A 16,406-nucleotide genomic window follows, 5' to 3' on the forward strand; every position below is an offset into this window, starting at 1 on the left:
TAGCTGGGACCGGGCCCCTAGCAGCATTGGCTTTAGCTTCTCCTAGGCCCGCTAGATTCGTGGAGCCCTCGCCAGAATCTTCTTCTCCTGCGCCCTTTTCTTGTTTCTTCCTTTTACCTGGCTTCGTCATTTTGTTCAGCCCGTTACAGCTCACTTCAGTCACTTAAAAAATGGAACTAACTGCTATTTGGGTGAGGTAAAATGTGAACGTAGGAGCAGCTCCGGGGACACACATCTACACCATACCAAGACCCCACGTGACCATCAAACAGCGAGTAGTTAGCTTGAGACATTCTTACCCTGTTCTACTCAGCTACCCAGTTGTCAACTTGAATAGCCAGATTACTCGGGCCATCCAGACTATTCTCCTCATTACGGACAGCAATCTGGTGTCAGACCCCTGTGTTCAGTCCACAACTGAAGGCAGTGATGAGAGATCTCTCGTTCCATCCCGTCACTCCAGCAAGCATGACTGCATAGGGCCCTCACCGTCCCTCTGCCTTGGTGCAGGTCCAGGAGTCGATGGGCTTTCTCCTGACTCCAGTTTGGAATATCAAAAACTCTCTTTATCTTTGCAAAGAAATGTTGAAAGGATTAGGCTGCAGGATATCCTTGCACCCATAAAGCGTTGAACAGGCGGAGTGGTTGTCTATCGAGGAGATTTACCAGGTAAGCCAGTTTTTCTACCTCATCACCAAAACATACAATGTGGACTTGGAATGTCAGCTCAGACTGGGTGATAAAAGTTCTGCTACATTCAGGGTCACGGGAGTTTCTGCCCACTAGTGGTCTGAATGTAGGAGTCAGTGGCAGTCGTAGTGCTATGTTAACTCAATCTGATGACTTTATAATCAAAATTTAGGCTTTTATAAACTTATCCCAGCATAAAATACCCCGTGGATTCTCCCCTTAATTGCTTGAGATTCTAGAGCATTTTAAGGCATTCGTCTATCAAACTTTCCGGCATCTAAAGGATCTACATTTATGAAGATTGATTGTAATCTTCTTAATTGCAGTGATGAAATAAATATTTAATAACATGTGTTTAAGAAAGTTTCCGGTGACATCATCATCGAGAATGGCAGCTTAACTCACCAGCTCCTCCGGAAAAACGCGTATTTCACCCATCAAATATAATATTTTTCAAAAAATATTTGAACTGAAAAGAGGGGCAAGAATGGGGAAAATAAATGGAAATAAAAAAAGCGACACTGCGGAGCCTGCATCAGAGAGAAGTGCAGCGAGCGGCTCTCCGACCCGACCGCGTGCTAGTGAGGCGACTGCTGGGCCTCGTTCAGACAAAGTGGCGAATATGTTAGAAATCCTGAAAGAGATAAGGGAGTTCCGGAAAGAAATAGAGCAGCAGCTCCATGATATTAAGGCAGAGCTCGCCAGCGTTAATCAAAAAAATAGCGGTGGCAGAGACTCGAATTGAGAAGGTGGAAGATCGCGTTCAAAACGTAGAACGGATACTGAGTAAGACAATAAAAATAATACATCACCAAGAAGGTAAACTGCTTGACCTGGAGGGAAGATCACGGTGGAAAAATATCAAAATCTACAACGTTCCCGAAGGAGCGGAGGGCTCGTCTATGACGGAGTTTGTCGGAAAGTTACTGCGAGACGCGCTGGATCTTCCCCCGGCTATGAAGCTGGAAGTCGAAAGAGCCCACCGCGCATTAGACCCAAAACCTAAGCAGGATAGAAAGCCATGCTCAATAATAATTAAATTCTTTTGGTACAGCACCAAGGCGGAGATTCTACGAAGGGCCTGGGGTAAGAAGAGAGTGTTTTTAGAGGATAAATTAATATATTTCGACCAAGATTTACCCCCCCCCCCCCCCCCCACGGTCCTCCAGAAATGCAAAGAATACTCTGAAGTAAAGCGAGTACTAAAGCAAAATAAGATTAGATTTCAAACTCCGTACCCAGCTAAACTTCGAGTGTTTTATGACAACGGGACGCGGTTGTACCAGACAGTGAAAGAGGCGACTACAGACATGAAGGCCAGAGGGTTGCCCGTCAGCATGATCAAAATGCGGGAAAGCCTGACTGAGGAATTATCCCGCTCCGCTTGGGAAATAGTGTGAGAATCGAGAAGGCAGGAGACAGGGGGAGGCCGAGAGAAATACATCAGGAAGAGACCGGGAGTTTCCCAAAGACAGTCCTCACCCCCTTCAGAAGAGCCATAAGGTTTGGCTAACTTTAAAAATGTTGAGAAGCTAAACGGAAGCAAAAGTACATGGTGATATACCTAAATCAAGAAATACTTACTATAATGTGGATTTTATATTACTTAGTTGTTATTCTTTATTTGTTCACTTACTCCTTTTTCCCCACCAAAATGAGAATATGTGTGCATATATGTGTATGTGTGTAATGTGTGTGTGTGTGTGTGTGTGTATGTGTATATATATATATAGGATGAGTACACGGAAATCTTTTCTGTGTAATGGATTTTTTCATTGACTTTTATGAATACTGCAATGCAGCCCTCAACTGACAAGTAGGAGGGGTTATCCCCCACAGCTAGACATTTCTTCTAGCTCAACACAGGGTTATCTAGAGACCTCAGCCTTGGAATCACACATTCGTTGCCATTTTTGTTATTATTTGCGTTTCTTGGATCTTATTTGTTCAGGGAGTAGATCGATTAAGTTTTATTCTAATTTCAATGATACATTGACAGATAAATACAAATGGCTAAGGACAAGGTAAAATTCATTTCGTTTATTGTAAATGGGCTATTAAATCCTATCAAATGTAAGAGAATTTTATCCAAAATGAAAAAAGAACAAGCCCATGTAGTATATTTACAGGAAACTCATTTAAGTGATAATGAGCATAAAAAAACTAAAGAGAATGGGCTTCACTAATCTGTTTTTCTCCTCATATAAATCAGGACATAGGAGAGGAGTTGCTATTCATATCTCAAGTAAGCTAAATTTTGAAAAAGTATTTGAAATGGGAGATAAAGAGGGCAGATATATTCTGGTAAGGGGGAACATAGACGGCAATTCAGTTACTCTATTGAATATATACGCACCCCCGGGAAGTGATATTGGTTTCTTTCAGAAAATTACTGATATTATGGTAACGGAAACAGAAGGTCTCCTGATATGTGGGAGAGACTTAAATTTACAATTACAACCAAACTTAGACTCTTCCAATAGAAAAACCTATGAAACAAAATCTTTACATAAGAAAGCTAATACACTTTTTGAGAGTGTGGATTTAATTGACATATGGAGGGACCTTTTCCCTGACAGAAGGGATTACACTCATTATTCTGCTCCCCATTCTGTATATACAAGAATGGACTATTTCATAACATTTGGAAAAGACAAAGACAAAATAAACACCTGTGGAATTGGGACAATAAATATAAGTGACCATGTACCTATATATTTATTTGTTGATTTTGACCTACAACCAAAGAATACTATTTGGAAACTAAATTCAAGTCTACTCAATGATCCGTACTTTAAGGAACACATTAAAAAAGAAATTGGTCTCTACTTAGAATTTAATGATAATGGAGAGGTTTCGCCTCCCGTTTTATGGGATACTCTGAAGGCGGTCTTAAGAGGGAAAATTATAGTGATATCCTCATATAAGAAAAAAATAAGGAATAAAACATTAGAGGAATTGCAAAATAGGCTGAAGGAACTAGAGAAAAAACACAAATTGAATTTGGCACAGGATACATTAGGGGAAATTAAAAGAATTAGGAATGAAATAAATAATTTGGCTACGCAAGAAATCAGGAAAAACTTAATGTTTCTGAAACAGAGACATTATGAATAGTCAGCATGGCTTTGCCAAAGGCAGATCGTGTCTTAGGAGCCTGACTGAATTTTTTGAGGATGTGACTGAACACATTGATGAAGTTAGAGCAGTAGATGTAGTGTGTATGGATTTCAGCAAGGTATTTGATAAGGTACCCCATGCAAGGCTTATTCAGAAAGTAAGGAAGCATGGGGTCCAAGCTGACATTGCTTTGTGGATCCAGAATTGCCTTGCCCACAGAAGGCAAAGAGTGGTTGTAGACGAGTCATATTTGGCGTGGAGGTTGGTGACCAGTGGTTTGCCTCAGGGATCTGTTCTGGGACCCCTTCTCTTTATCATTTTTATAAATGACCTGGATGAGGAAGTGGAGGGATGGGTGAGTAAATTTGCTGATGGCATAAATGTTGGGGGAGTTGTGGATAGTAAGAAGAGCTGTCAGAGGTTACAGAGGGACATCAATAGGATGCAAATCTGGGCTGAGAAGTGGCAGATAGAGTTCAACCCGGATAGGTATGAGGTGGTTTATTCAGATAGTTCAAATATGATGGCAGAATACAGTACTAACGGTAAGTCTCTTGGCATTGTGGAGGATCAGAGGATCAGAGAGGAGTGTCATAGGACACTCAAAGTTGCTGTGCAGGTTGACTGTGTGGTTAAGAAGGCATATGGTGTATTGGCCTTCATCAACCGTGGGATTGAGTTCAGGAGCCGAGAGGTAATGTTGCAGCTATATAGAACCCTGGTCAGACCCCACTTGGAGTACTGTGCTCAGTTCTGGTCACCTCACTACATGAAGGATGTGGAAACTATAGAAAGGGTGCAGAGGAGATTTACAATGATGTTGCCTGGATTGGGGAGCATGCTTTATGAGAATAAGTTGAATGAACTTGGCCTTTTCTCCTTGGAGCAATGGAGGATGAGTGGTGAACTGATATAGGTGTATAAGATGATGAGAGGCATTGATCGTGTGGATGATCAGAGGCTTTTTCCCAGGGCTGAAATGGCTAAAATGAGAGGACACCATTTTAAGGTGCTTTGAAGTAGGTACAGAGGAGATGTCGGGGTAAGTTTTTTTACGCAGAGAATGGTGAGTGCGTGGAATGGGCTGTTGGTGACAGTGGTGGAGGAGGATAAGAGACTCTTGGATAGGTACATGGAACTGAGAAGAAGAGGGCTATAGCTAACCCTGGGTAATTTCTAAAGTAAGTACATGTTCAAAACAGCATTGTAGGCCAAAGGACCTGTATTGTGCTGTAGGTTTTCTATGTTTCTATGTTCTATGATCTAAAAATTCTTTGTTGTGATTGGCTCTCATCTAGCTGCTCCAGTCCAGAGACTTGAGACCTGTCAGAAAGAGATGCCAGGAAAGAGATGGCTAATTTTTTTGTGTTGGGGGGGGGGGGTGTGCATTTATTTCCCATTTGAGCATGGAGTGTTGGTGCATTCCATTGATTAGAGATTCTAGACCGTTGTGTTGGATTAAAGGAAAGACAGTAATTGAAATGTCCAATCGTAACATTGTTGGTGTTTCTTTTGTGTGACAGCACTATAAAATCATAGTTTACATTCTTTTTATATGCCATGGAAAAATTATTCCATGTGAGAGAAATAATGTCCTTGTAAAGAAAAAATACTGGAGAAAATCAGACAGTCAAGCAGTATAGGTGGAAAGAGCAACCAGTTAAACTTTCAGATCAGCAATGGTTCCTGAGAACTGGGGAAGAATGGAGAGGTGTCAGTTTTGAAAGCAGAGTTCTGGGGGAGACTGAGGTGCAAAACTAAAGAAGATATGGAATTTGTTTAAGACTGATCAGGTAATAACGAGCATAAGTACTAATAGCAGCTGTCCATCAGTGGATTGACTTTAAAATATTAATACTGGTTTATAAAGCACTGAATGATTTAGGGCCAAAGTACATCTCTGACCTCCTGTTCCATTATGAACCTTCCCAAGCTCTCAGGTCAGATGGGGTTGGTCTTCTTACCGTCTCCAGGGTCAAAACTATGTACGGTGAAGCAGCTTTTAGTTACTATGCTCTACATATCTAGAATAACCTTCCGGAGGATCTGAAGTCTGCCCCAACTTTAAGCTCTTTTAAATTGATGCTTAAAACTTTTCTTTTCGATGTAGTTTTTAATTAGAATCTCCTGCACTGTAACTTTTATTCTTTTTTAAAACTATTTATTGATCTATTTTGTGTGATTTTATTCTATGTTTATTGTCTGAAATTTGATGTTTGATTTTTATATCTTGTTCTATGTAAAGCACTTTGAACTGCCTTGTGTTTGAAAAGTGCTGTACAAATAAACTTGCCTTGCCTTACAGATGCATGATAAGAAAAGGGCTGGAAAATTAGTGCTTCTTCTAGAAAACTGTTTAGTGCCTAGATGATAGATAAGAACTTATTGAGTTTTTTTCAGCATTTTCTGTAAGTGTTTTGTTTTTGTTTACCAAGGAACATGTTTAATTTTTGTATAACTGTAAGTAAAATGTTAATATTAATATTCCTTCTCTTCATTCTGAATCTTCTTACACATCCCTCCCACTTAAGCCTGTTACAGGTTCTTGTTACTATTCTTCAACTGTCTGCCAGGGTTTGCTTGCTACTTCTGCTACACAATTCCCAGTGTGCTTCAGGACAGGTTCCAGGGGGTGAGTACTAAAATGCCCAGTATATGAGTATGTAAATGATCTAGTTTCAATATTATGCAAGTAATTTGCCTGTGTTGAATCCTACGAATCTGTCCAAGGCACAACACTGTCTTGCCTTCTGCCTCTAGTATTCTGCAAATTGCTCTGAAATATTCAGAGCAAGAATTCACCCAACACGTGTGAGTGGACTGTGTTAGAGTAGTCAGGCTTTGGATCAAGAACCTTTGTCAAGAACAAGCTTGGGCAAGCAGAGGCAGATGTTCTAAGTAAGTTTCTCAGAAGTTGTTTTTTCTTCTGTTAGTACATAGCTAGTTTTGCTGAGGATGGGTCCAGAGTTAGTGGTGTGCTCCTAGTGTGAGATGTGTGAACTTTGGGAGATCCCCATTCTCCCTGATAACTACATCTGCACAAAGTGCACCGAGCTCTAGCTGGATGACCTTCGGCCCATACGACAAAATGAGGAGGTGATAGATAGGAGCTGCAGGGGGGGTAGACCCTGAGTTATAAGAGATAGGTACCTGGGTGATTGTCATGGGAGGCAAAGGAAGGAGTCAGAGAGTGCAGAGTACACCCGTGGATGTTCCCCTCTATAATAAGATTACCACTTTGGATACTGTTCGGGAACAACCTCTTGGGGAACACTGTGGTGACCTGATCTCTGGCACTGAGTCTGTCTCTGTGGCTCAGAAGGGGAAGGGAAGGGGTGAGAGGAGTGCAGATGGGATTCCATAATTAGAGGAGCAGAGAGCAGACTCTGTGGACAGGAAAGAGACACCCGGATAGTAAATTGCCTCCCAGGTGCCAGGATCAGGTCCACAACATTCAACAGAGGGAGACTGAAGAGCTGAAAGTCATGGTGCATATTGGTACCAATGACATATGAAGGAAAAGGGATAATGTCCTGAAGGGAGAATCTAGGGAGTTAGGTACAATGCTGAAAAGCAGGAGCTCGAGGATAGTAATCTCTGGACTGCTGCCTATACCATACAGCATTGAGGCTAAGAATAGAATGATTTGGCACATGAATGCATGGCTAAAGAGTTCCTGCAAAGGGTAGGGTTTCAGATTTCTGGATCATTGGGATCTCTTCTGATATAAATATGGCCTGCATAAAAATGACAGGTGACACCTAAACTTGAGAGGGACCAATATCCTTGCGGGCAGGTTTGCTTGAGCTGCAGGGGAGGGTTTAAACTAATCTGGTAGGGGGTTAGAGACTAGAGTAATGGGCTGAGGGTGGGGCAGTTGATATACAACTTGATGCAGTGTGTAGTCTAACTGTCAGGAAGGACAGGCAGATGTTAGGGCAGAATTGTAGTCATATGGATGAGTTAAAGTGTAACAGAGGGCCAAAATCAAAGACGGTGATGGATACAGGACTGAAGGTTTGAACGCACGCAGTATATGGAATTAGGTAGATGATCTTGTAGTGCAATTGGAGGTTGGCACGAATGAGGTTGTGGACATCAGAGTCATGGATGAAAGAAGATCATAGTTGGGAGTTTAACATCCAAGAATACATATTGTATTGAAAGGACAGTCAGGTAGGCAGAGTGGGTGGGGTAGGTCTATTGATAAAAATGAAATCAAATCCTTAGGTGACATAGGATTGGAAGGTGTAGAATCCTTGTGGGTATATTTAAGAAACTGCACATATGAAAAGACTCTGATGGGAGTTATATACAGGCCTTGGAACAGTAGCCAGAATGTGGGCTACAAATTACAATGGGAGATTAAAAAACAGCAATGATGCAATAGTCATAGAGAATTTCAATATGCAGGTGAAATCGATTTGGTGCTCCCAAGAGAAGGTATTTGTAGAATCGCTACGAGAAGGCTTTTTAGAGTAGATTTTGGTTTGTTATGAATGTGCCACAGCTCTGAGGGGCCGAAGGGTGCGGGGTAGCCCCCTCCTTTGTGAGAATCGCAAGATCACTATTAAGTCAGTTCAGGGGACACAGGAAATGAGAGAAAGACATGCAGAATCCACAAAAGGGTTGGACTGTGTCCTGGCCTCCAAAAGGTGGACCCATTGGTACTGGCTATTGGCTCTTGGAGACGGACTTGTGTATTGCATCCTGTACGATGCAATCAAAGCCCCAGGCAATGAACCAAGGAGGAGGTTAGAGGAGGGATTGCATCATCCCAACCTGATTGACACCTGAGACCCTGTGAGTCAGGATAAAAAGAGGGTCTGTGGGAACAGCCCCTCAGACGCACCAGAAGAAACGCTAGCGATCCCATAATAGCGAAAGCTGGTGGAAGGCCACATGCGTCCGCTTCCATTTGCCCGGAATCGGTGACCTTTGCCACGGAAAAACGGTTTTTAGCTAACAACGGGGAACTCAACTCCCAACGACTCTCGAAGGATTGACATCATAAACGGAATGGCCAAGTTTTAACCCGTCTCTCTCTCCAACAATTGCCACACAGGGTCCCCAACGGCTGCAGCCTGTATGAACTGAACGAACTATATATTTCCATCGGACAATTCATTATCCCCTAGACAACGATACAGCTTATTTCTTATTGATTATTATTATACCCGCGCTTTTAGATTTAGTATTGACGACGTATATTATCTGTGTGTTTGCATTGATATTATTTTTGTGTATTTCTATCAATAAATACTGTTAAAAATAGTACCATCAGACTTCAACGGACCTCTCTATCTTTGCTGGTAAGTGACCCAGTTACGGGGTACGTAACAGGTTGAATCCACTCGGGGAATGGCAATTCTGAACTGGATGTTATCTAATGATCCAGATTTCATTAGAGAGCTTAGGGTAAAGGATCCCTCAAGAGGCAGTGATCATAAATGATAGAATTCACACTGCAGCTTGAAAATTAGAAGCTAAGATTGGACGTATCAGTATTACAATAGAGGAAAGGGAATTACATAGGAATGAAAGAGGAGCTGGAAAAAGTTGATTGGAAGGGGACACTAGCAAGGATGACAGCAGAACAGAAATGGCTGGAGATTCTTTCAGAAATTTGGAAGATGCAGAAAAAATACATCCCAATGATGAAGAGGTATTCTAAAGGGAGGATGAGGCAACCGTAGTTGGCAAAGGAAGGCAAAGGTATCGGGCCACTGGAAATTGACACTGGAGAGTTTATAATGGCAGATGATCTTAAGTATTTTGCATCAATCTTCACTGTAGAAGACACTAGCAAAATGCCAGAAATGCAAGACTGGCAGGGGCAGAAGTGTCTTTGCTATTAGTAAGGAGAAGGTTCTTGGGAAGCTGAAAAGTGTGAAGGTAGATAAGACAACTAGACCAGATGGATTTACACCCCAGTGTTTCTAAAAGAGTTAGCTGAAGATTTTGTGGGGGCATTAGTACTAATCGTTCGAGAATCACTTGTTCCTGAGGACTGGATCATTGCAAATGTCACACCACTCTTTAAGAAGGAAGGGAGGCAGAAGAAAATAAATTATAGGACAATTAGTCTGACTTTAGTGGTTGGAAAGATGTTGGAGTGTATTATTAAGGATAAGGTTTTGGGGCTGTTGATGGCACATGGCAAAATAGGCCAAAGTCAGCTTGGTCTATTACGAGGAAATCTTGTCTGACAAATCTGTTGGAATTCTTTGAGGAAATAACAGGTAGGATAGACAAAGGAAAGTCAGTGAATGTTGCTTATTTGGATTTTCAGAAGGCCTTTGACAAGGTGTTGCACGTGAGACCGCTTTACAAGATAAGAGCCCATGGTGTTATAGGAAAGTTACTAGCATGGATGGAAGGTTGGTTGACTGGCGGGAGGCAAAGAGTGGGAACAATGGGGACCTTTTCTAGTTGGCTGCCAGTGACTTGTGGTGTGCTGCAGGTTGAGCCTCTTATCCCGTATGTCAATGATTTTGATCAAGGAATTGGTGGCCTTCTGGTGAAGTTTACTGACCATGCAAAGATAGATGGGGGTCATGTAGTGTTGAGGAACCAGGGATTCTGCTTTAGGACATGGACATCTTGGAAAATGGGCAAAGAGGTGGCAGATGAAATATAATGTAGGGAAGTGCACTGAAATGCACTTTGGTAGAAGGAATAAAGGCATGGACTATTTTATAATTGGGAGAAAATTCAAAAATCAGAGGTGCAAAGAGGTTTGGGAGCTCCTTGTGCAGAATTTCCTAAAGGCTAACTTGCAAGTTAAGTTGGTGGTAAGGGACACAAAGTTAGCCTTTGTTTCGAGAGGACTAGGATGCAAAAGTAAGGATGTAATACTGAGGCTTTATCAGGCACTGGTCAGACAGCACTTGGAGTATTGTGAGCAGTTTTGGGCCCCTAATCTAAGAAAGAATGTGCTAGTATTGGAGAAAGTCCAGAGGAAGTTCACAGAAATTATCGCAGTAAAGAAAAGGTTAACATACGAGGAGCGTTTGATGTCCCTGGGCCAGTAATCGCTGGATTTAGAAGAATGAGGAGAGATCTCATTGAAACCTATCAAATATTGAAAGGCTTTTATAGAGTGGATATGGAGAGAAATTTTCCTATAGTGGAGGTGTCTGGGACCAGGGGACACAGTCTCAGAATAGAGGATGTCCATTTATAACAGAGATGAAGAAAATTTTCTTCAGACAGAGGGTGGTGAATCTGTGGATTTTGTTGTCACGGATGCCTGTGGAAATGCAGGGAAGAATGATATCACTCAGAATGATTAATGCTTGGAATGACCCACTAGCTGAGGTGGTAAGACTTGGGTTGATCAAATTGCATGGTATGCTATTGATGATGCCAACTATGAGATGTGACCAATTTACTATGTTAGTGCTTTGCATCTCTTTGAAATTGCACAAATTGAAATTGTGTAAAGCAGTCTATGGAGGCTCATTGTATATTTTCATGTAGTTCCTTGGGATTAAGGATGATGAGCATCCATTCTCCTTCAGTGTTGACCAATGAGACCAATATGGGAATCTTGGTCCCTTCCACAAATGGAGGTGGCTATTGGAGCAGGTGGGTGTGTGGTTTGTGAAGTGATACGCTCCTTCCATATCTTGTGCAGGACTGTTTTGTGCTCCTCATGTATAGTTTCAAAATTTTTTAAACCACCTCAAGTTGTTGTTCTCCATTTTGGCTTGTCATGGACCAGAGATTGAATGCCAGGGATATTTGCATGCAAGAGGGTACTCTTTCAATATTTTTATTAGTTTCTGTGTAAAGGAATACAGAATACAAGAAGATATATATCATAAGTCAAAAGGAAAAGTATAGTACCAAATACATTGTATTAAAAGTACAGTTACAATCACAAAACCCTGGATTCATAAAAATTAAATTAAATCATAATATTGAAATATAATAATTGTGTTATACAGAAAATAATTCTAAACCCACTACCAAAGTCAGAGCTGTTAGGAAAAGCAACAAAAAAGGGAAAAGAAAAACCCTTATATAACAGAATATATTATTAGCCACCATCTGTACTTTTACAACAAATCAAAGGTTTTGAAAATAACTCAAAATTGGTCCCCACAATGTATAAAAGTCTTGGCTAGATTCAAAACCTGAACATCGATCTTCTCTAAATTTAAGCATGACATAACATCCCGTAACCATTGAGTATGAGTAGGCAGACCAGCATCCTTCCATTTAAGCAAGTGCGCCTTCCTAGCTATAAGAGAAGTAAAAGCCAAAATATGCAAATCAGGTGTCTCCAACATAAAGTCTTTTCCTCCAACAATACCAAATAATGCAGTCAAAGGGTTAGGCTTAAAATTTATCTTGAAAAGTACCAAGAAAGTTTGGAATACTTCCTTCTAGTATCTTCCAAGGCTCTGACATGTCCAAAATATGTGAATTAATGAAGCTTCTCCTTTATTACATCTATCACAGAAAGGGGATATATCCAAATAAAAATGAGATGGCTTATCTTTAGATATGTGAGCCCCATGAACCACTTTAAATTGTAAAAGCGAATGACGGGCACAAAACGATGAAGTGTTAACCAATTTAAAAATTTCATTCCAAGTTTCCTCAGAAATTGAAGTCTGTAAATCTTGTTCCCAAAGATTTTTAATTTTGTCTATAGAAACATTTCTCATTCCTAACAACATACCATAAATATTGGATATTGAACCTTTATAAAAAGGTTTCAAATTAAAAATTACATATAATAAGTCTTTGCTGGAATTATAGGAAATGTATATAGTTGAGAATGCAGGAAGTCTCTAATTTGTAAATAACAAAAAATATGAGTTTTGGTTAAACTATATTTAGCTGATATTTGCTCAAACAAAAGAAGACATCCTCCAACAAACAAATCCTGGAAGAATTTAATACCCAATCTGTCCCATTCTTTAAAAAGTGAATCAATCACCGGAGGTTAACAAAAGTTAAAACAAATGGGACTAGACAAAGAAAATCTCAATAGACCAAAGAATTTCCTAAATTGTACCCAGATCCTCAAAGTATGTTTAACTACCAAAGTTTCAGTTAGTTTACTAAAAGATAAAGGGAGTGAGGATCAGAGAAGAGAAATGATAGACGATTTATTAACAGAGTTAGCTTCTAAAGAAACCCATATCAGACAGTACTCACAGTTAATATAATATTTCCAAAACGTAAGATTTGGTATAATTGACTGCCCAATAATAAAACCTAAAATTTGGTAAAGCTAAACCTCCATTCTTCTTATATTTTTGAAGATGAACTTTATTTAGTCAAGAATGTTTGTTTTTCCATATATAAGATATAATAGAATCAAGAGAATTAAAAAAAGATTTAGGAATAAAAATAGGTAATGCCCAAAAAAGGTATATAAATTTAGATAAAATGTTCACTTTAATAGAATTAATTTGGCCAATCAAGGATAATGAGAAAGGCTGCCAGCTTGATAGTGTTCTTTTTACAAAATTCAGTAAGGTAAGAAAATATTCATTAAATAGGTGTTTATAATTCTTGGTAATTATTACACCCAAAATAAGTAAATTGATTTTTTACAATTTTGAAAAGAAGGTTAGTATTAATTGCTGACAAATTATTCAGAAGAAAAAGTTCATCATTATGTAACTTCAGTTTGTATCCTGAAAACTGACTAAAACAAGAAAGTAGAGAAAGCACAGGAGGTAGTGAAGTCTCGACATTAGAAATAAAAAGCAGTAGATTATCAGCATAAAGCGAAACTTTATGAACAGTCCATCTCCTAAGAATACCAGTAATATCATTAGATTCTCAAAAACCATGGCTAAGGTTTCTAAGGCCAAATGAAAGAGCAAAGGGCTCAGGAGGCAACCTTGTCTAGTTCCACATTGATGTTTAAAAGGTTTGGAATACTGAAAATTAGTAAGGATCCTGGCAGAAGGAGATAAATACAATAATTTAATCCATTGAATAAAATCGGGCCCAAAATTAAATTTTTCTGAAGTTTTAAGTAAATAGTTCCATTCAAACCGATCAAAAGCCTTCTCAGCATCCAAAGAAATCACACATTCCAATACCTCATTAGAAGGGGAATAAATAATGTTTAATAAACGAGTATTCAAGTGGGAAAATCAATTTTTAATAATTCCTGTCTGATCATCAGAAATGATAGATGGTAAAATATTTTCTATTCTATGGGCCAGAACTTTAGATAGGATTTCAATATCAACATTAAATAAAGAAATTGGTCTGTATCGTTACGTACCCCGTAACTGGGTGTCTTACCAGCAAAGACAGAAGTGTCCATTGGAGTCTGGTGATACTATTTTCAACAATATTTATTAGCAAAAATATACAAAATAATATCAATGCGAATATACAGAGAATATACGTTAGCAATACTAAACCTATAAGTGCGGGTATAATAATAATCACTAATGAAACAAGCGTTCTAGGGGATAATGAATTGTCAGATGGAAATATAAAGTTCAGTTCAGTTCATGCAGGCTGCGGTAGTTGTTTGTCGCTGTGTTGCAATTGTTGGAGAGAGAGAGAAAAAAAAACGTGTGAACAGTAACAGCTATTATCTTGCCAACCTTCCTTTACAATTTTGATCCGTCGATGCGTTGTTGTTGTGGCCATTCACGTATGACCCCTCCGCCCTTTAGCTAGACCGTTCTTCTGTGGTGGACTCGTCACCCAGGCAAGGGTGGACACACACACAAGCCCCCACCGGTCTCGCTACAAAACACTGTGAGTTAAAATTTACCGACCCTTCGTTCGGTCTCCGGTCTCCCACCCTGTCTCGTGGGGGTTCTGATGCTCACTAGCGTTTCTCCTGGTGCGTCTGAGGGGTGTTACCCCAGACCTCACTTTTATCCCCACTCACGGGGTCTCAGGTGTCAATCAGGTTGGGATGATATAACCCATCAAACCAGCCCCACTCTGGTTGCCCCCTGAGGGGTTTCAATGAATAGAACAGTACCAAGTAAACAATCCTTCTCCACAAGACAATAGCAGTAAATCAATGGCTTTTGTCAGTAGGAGACGTTCCACCTTAGCTGTGTCTCTCTCTTATTCTCTTTCATGAGCTGTTATTAATAACAACTGCCCTGGCAGATTTCCTTTGTCTCTCTTACTTCCTTGATAACAGCATTGAAATAGTAGCGATTTGCGATTCTCCAAAAGGGGGGGGGGGCATGGGCGATTCTGCACCCTTCTGCCCATCAGAGTTGTTCATCCTTTGTAACAGTATGAAGAGCATTCGGTTGGGTTCTTATTCTTTTTGAGAATAAGTGAAATAGAAGCTTCATAAAAAGATTGTGGCAACCTACCCAACTTTTGAGTCTGAAAAAACTACACATAAATGAGGTATAAGCAGTGAGGAAGAAGCTTTACAAAATTCTGCAGAAAGTGCTTCAATACCCGGAGCCTTCCCTGACTGTAAGGAACGTACAGCCTCGGCAATTTCCTCATATGAAATAGGTTGATCCAACTGTTTTTGGTTATCAACAGAAAATGTAGGAATGTTTAATTAATCTAAGAATTATTCATTACAGTGTTATCTTTGGGGAGGGTCAGAACTATAAAGTTTAGAATGAAAATCTTTAAAAACATTGTTTATTTCTAAATGATCAGTTGTCCTATCACCATTGGCTTTACAAATTCCTTTAATTTTCCGTTTAGCTATAAAGGTTTTTAATTAGTTAGCCAATGATTTACCTGTTTTGTCTCCATGGATATAAAATTGACTTTTATCTTTTAAAAGTTGAGTTTCAATTGGATATGTTAAAAGAAGATCATATTTAGTTTGAATTTCAACACACATTTTATATAAAGCAGGATCTGGAACCAAGGCATATTTTTGATCCAATTGTTTTAACTGATTAACTAACTCAATTCTCTCTTTATTAGCTTTTTTCCTTGACACTTACAGTATAAGAAATAATTTGACCTCTAATAAAAGCCTTAAGCATCCCATCTAATAAGACTAGAAGTCTCTTCCAAAGTATTCTCCTCAAAAAAAAAAGAATAATTTGTCTCTCCAGAAATTTAAAAAAATCTTTGTCAGATAATAAAATTAAATTAAAATGCCAAGGTCTGTTCATTTGAGGAAGACCAGGGAGACTTAAAGATGAAAGCACTGGAACATGATCTGAAACAGCAATTTCTTTGTATTCACAAGATCAAACTAAAGGAATCATTTGACTATCAATAAAACAGAAATCAATCCTGGAATACGTATGATGGACATGAGAAAAAAATGAATACTCCTTATCTAGTGGATGTAAGAAACGCCATATACCACCGATATTGCATTTCATTAAAGATTGAATAAACAAAGCTGATTTATAAAGTGTCACTGTTTTAAAGGATGACCTATCTAAAACTGGATCTAACCAACAATTGAAATTTCCTCCCATCACCAATGAGTAAAGGCTCAAATTTGGCAAAAACGAAAAATAACGCTCAAAAAATCCTGGAACATCTATATTCAGAGCATATAGATTGTTAAATACCATTAATTTATTATCTAATTTTCCTGACACAATGACAAAATGCTCATTAGTATCAGACACTATGTTGGACAAAGGGAACTG

At 39.4% G+C, this 16,406-nt stretch overlaps 1 protein-coding gene across 5 annotated transcripts in view; it reads left to right on the plus strand.

Annotated features, from left to right (window-relative positions):
- The window catches only part of LOC140735406 (lysosomal dipeptide transporter MFSD1-like), a 62,714-nt gene that overhangs the window by 10,222 nt on the left and 36,086 nt on the right, over positions 1-16,406 (plus strand). For 3 of the 5 annotated variants that reach the window (XM_073060435.1, XM_073060437.1, XM_073060436.1), the window contains exon 2: positions 6,342-6,442. In XM_073060435.1, the coding sequence (XP_072916536.1) occupies positions 6,342-6,442 (101 nt within the window). Of the gene's footprint in view, positions 1-612; positions 670-3,080; positions 6,219-6,341; positions 6,443-16,406 lie in introns of those variants that run through there. The other 2 variants (XM_073060439.1, XM_073060440.1) reach the window with 2 other exon arrangements.

Source organism: Hemitrygon akajei, chromosome 11, assembly GCF_048418815.1.
Source record: "Hemitrygon akajei chromosome 11, sHemAka1.3, whole genome shotgun sequence".
NCBI classification, from domain to species: Eukaryota; Metazoa; Chordata; class Chondrichthyes; order Myliobatiformes; family Dasyatidae; genus Hemitrygon; species Hemitrygon akajei.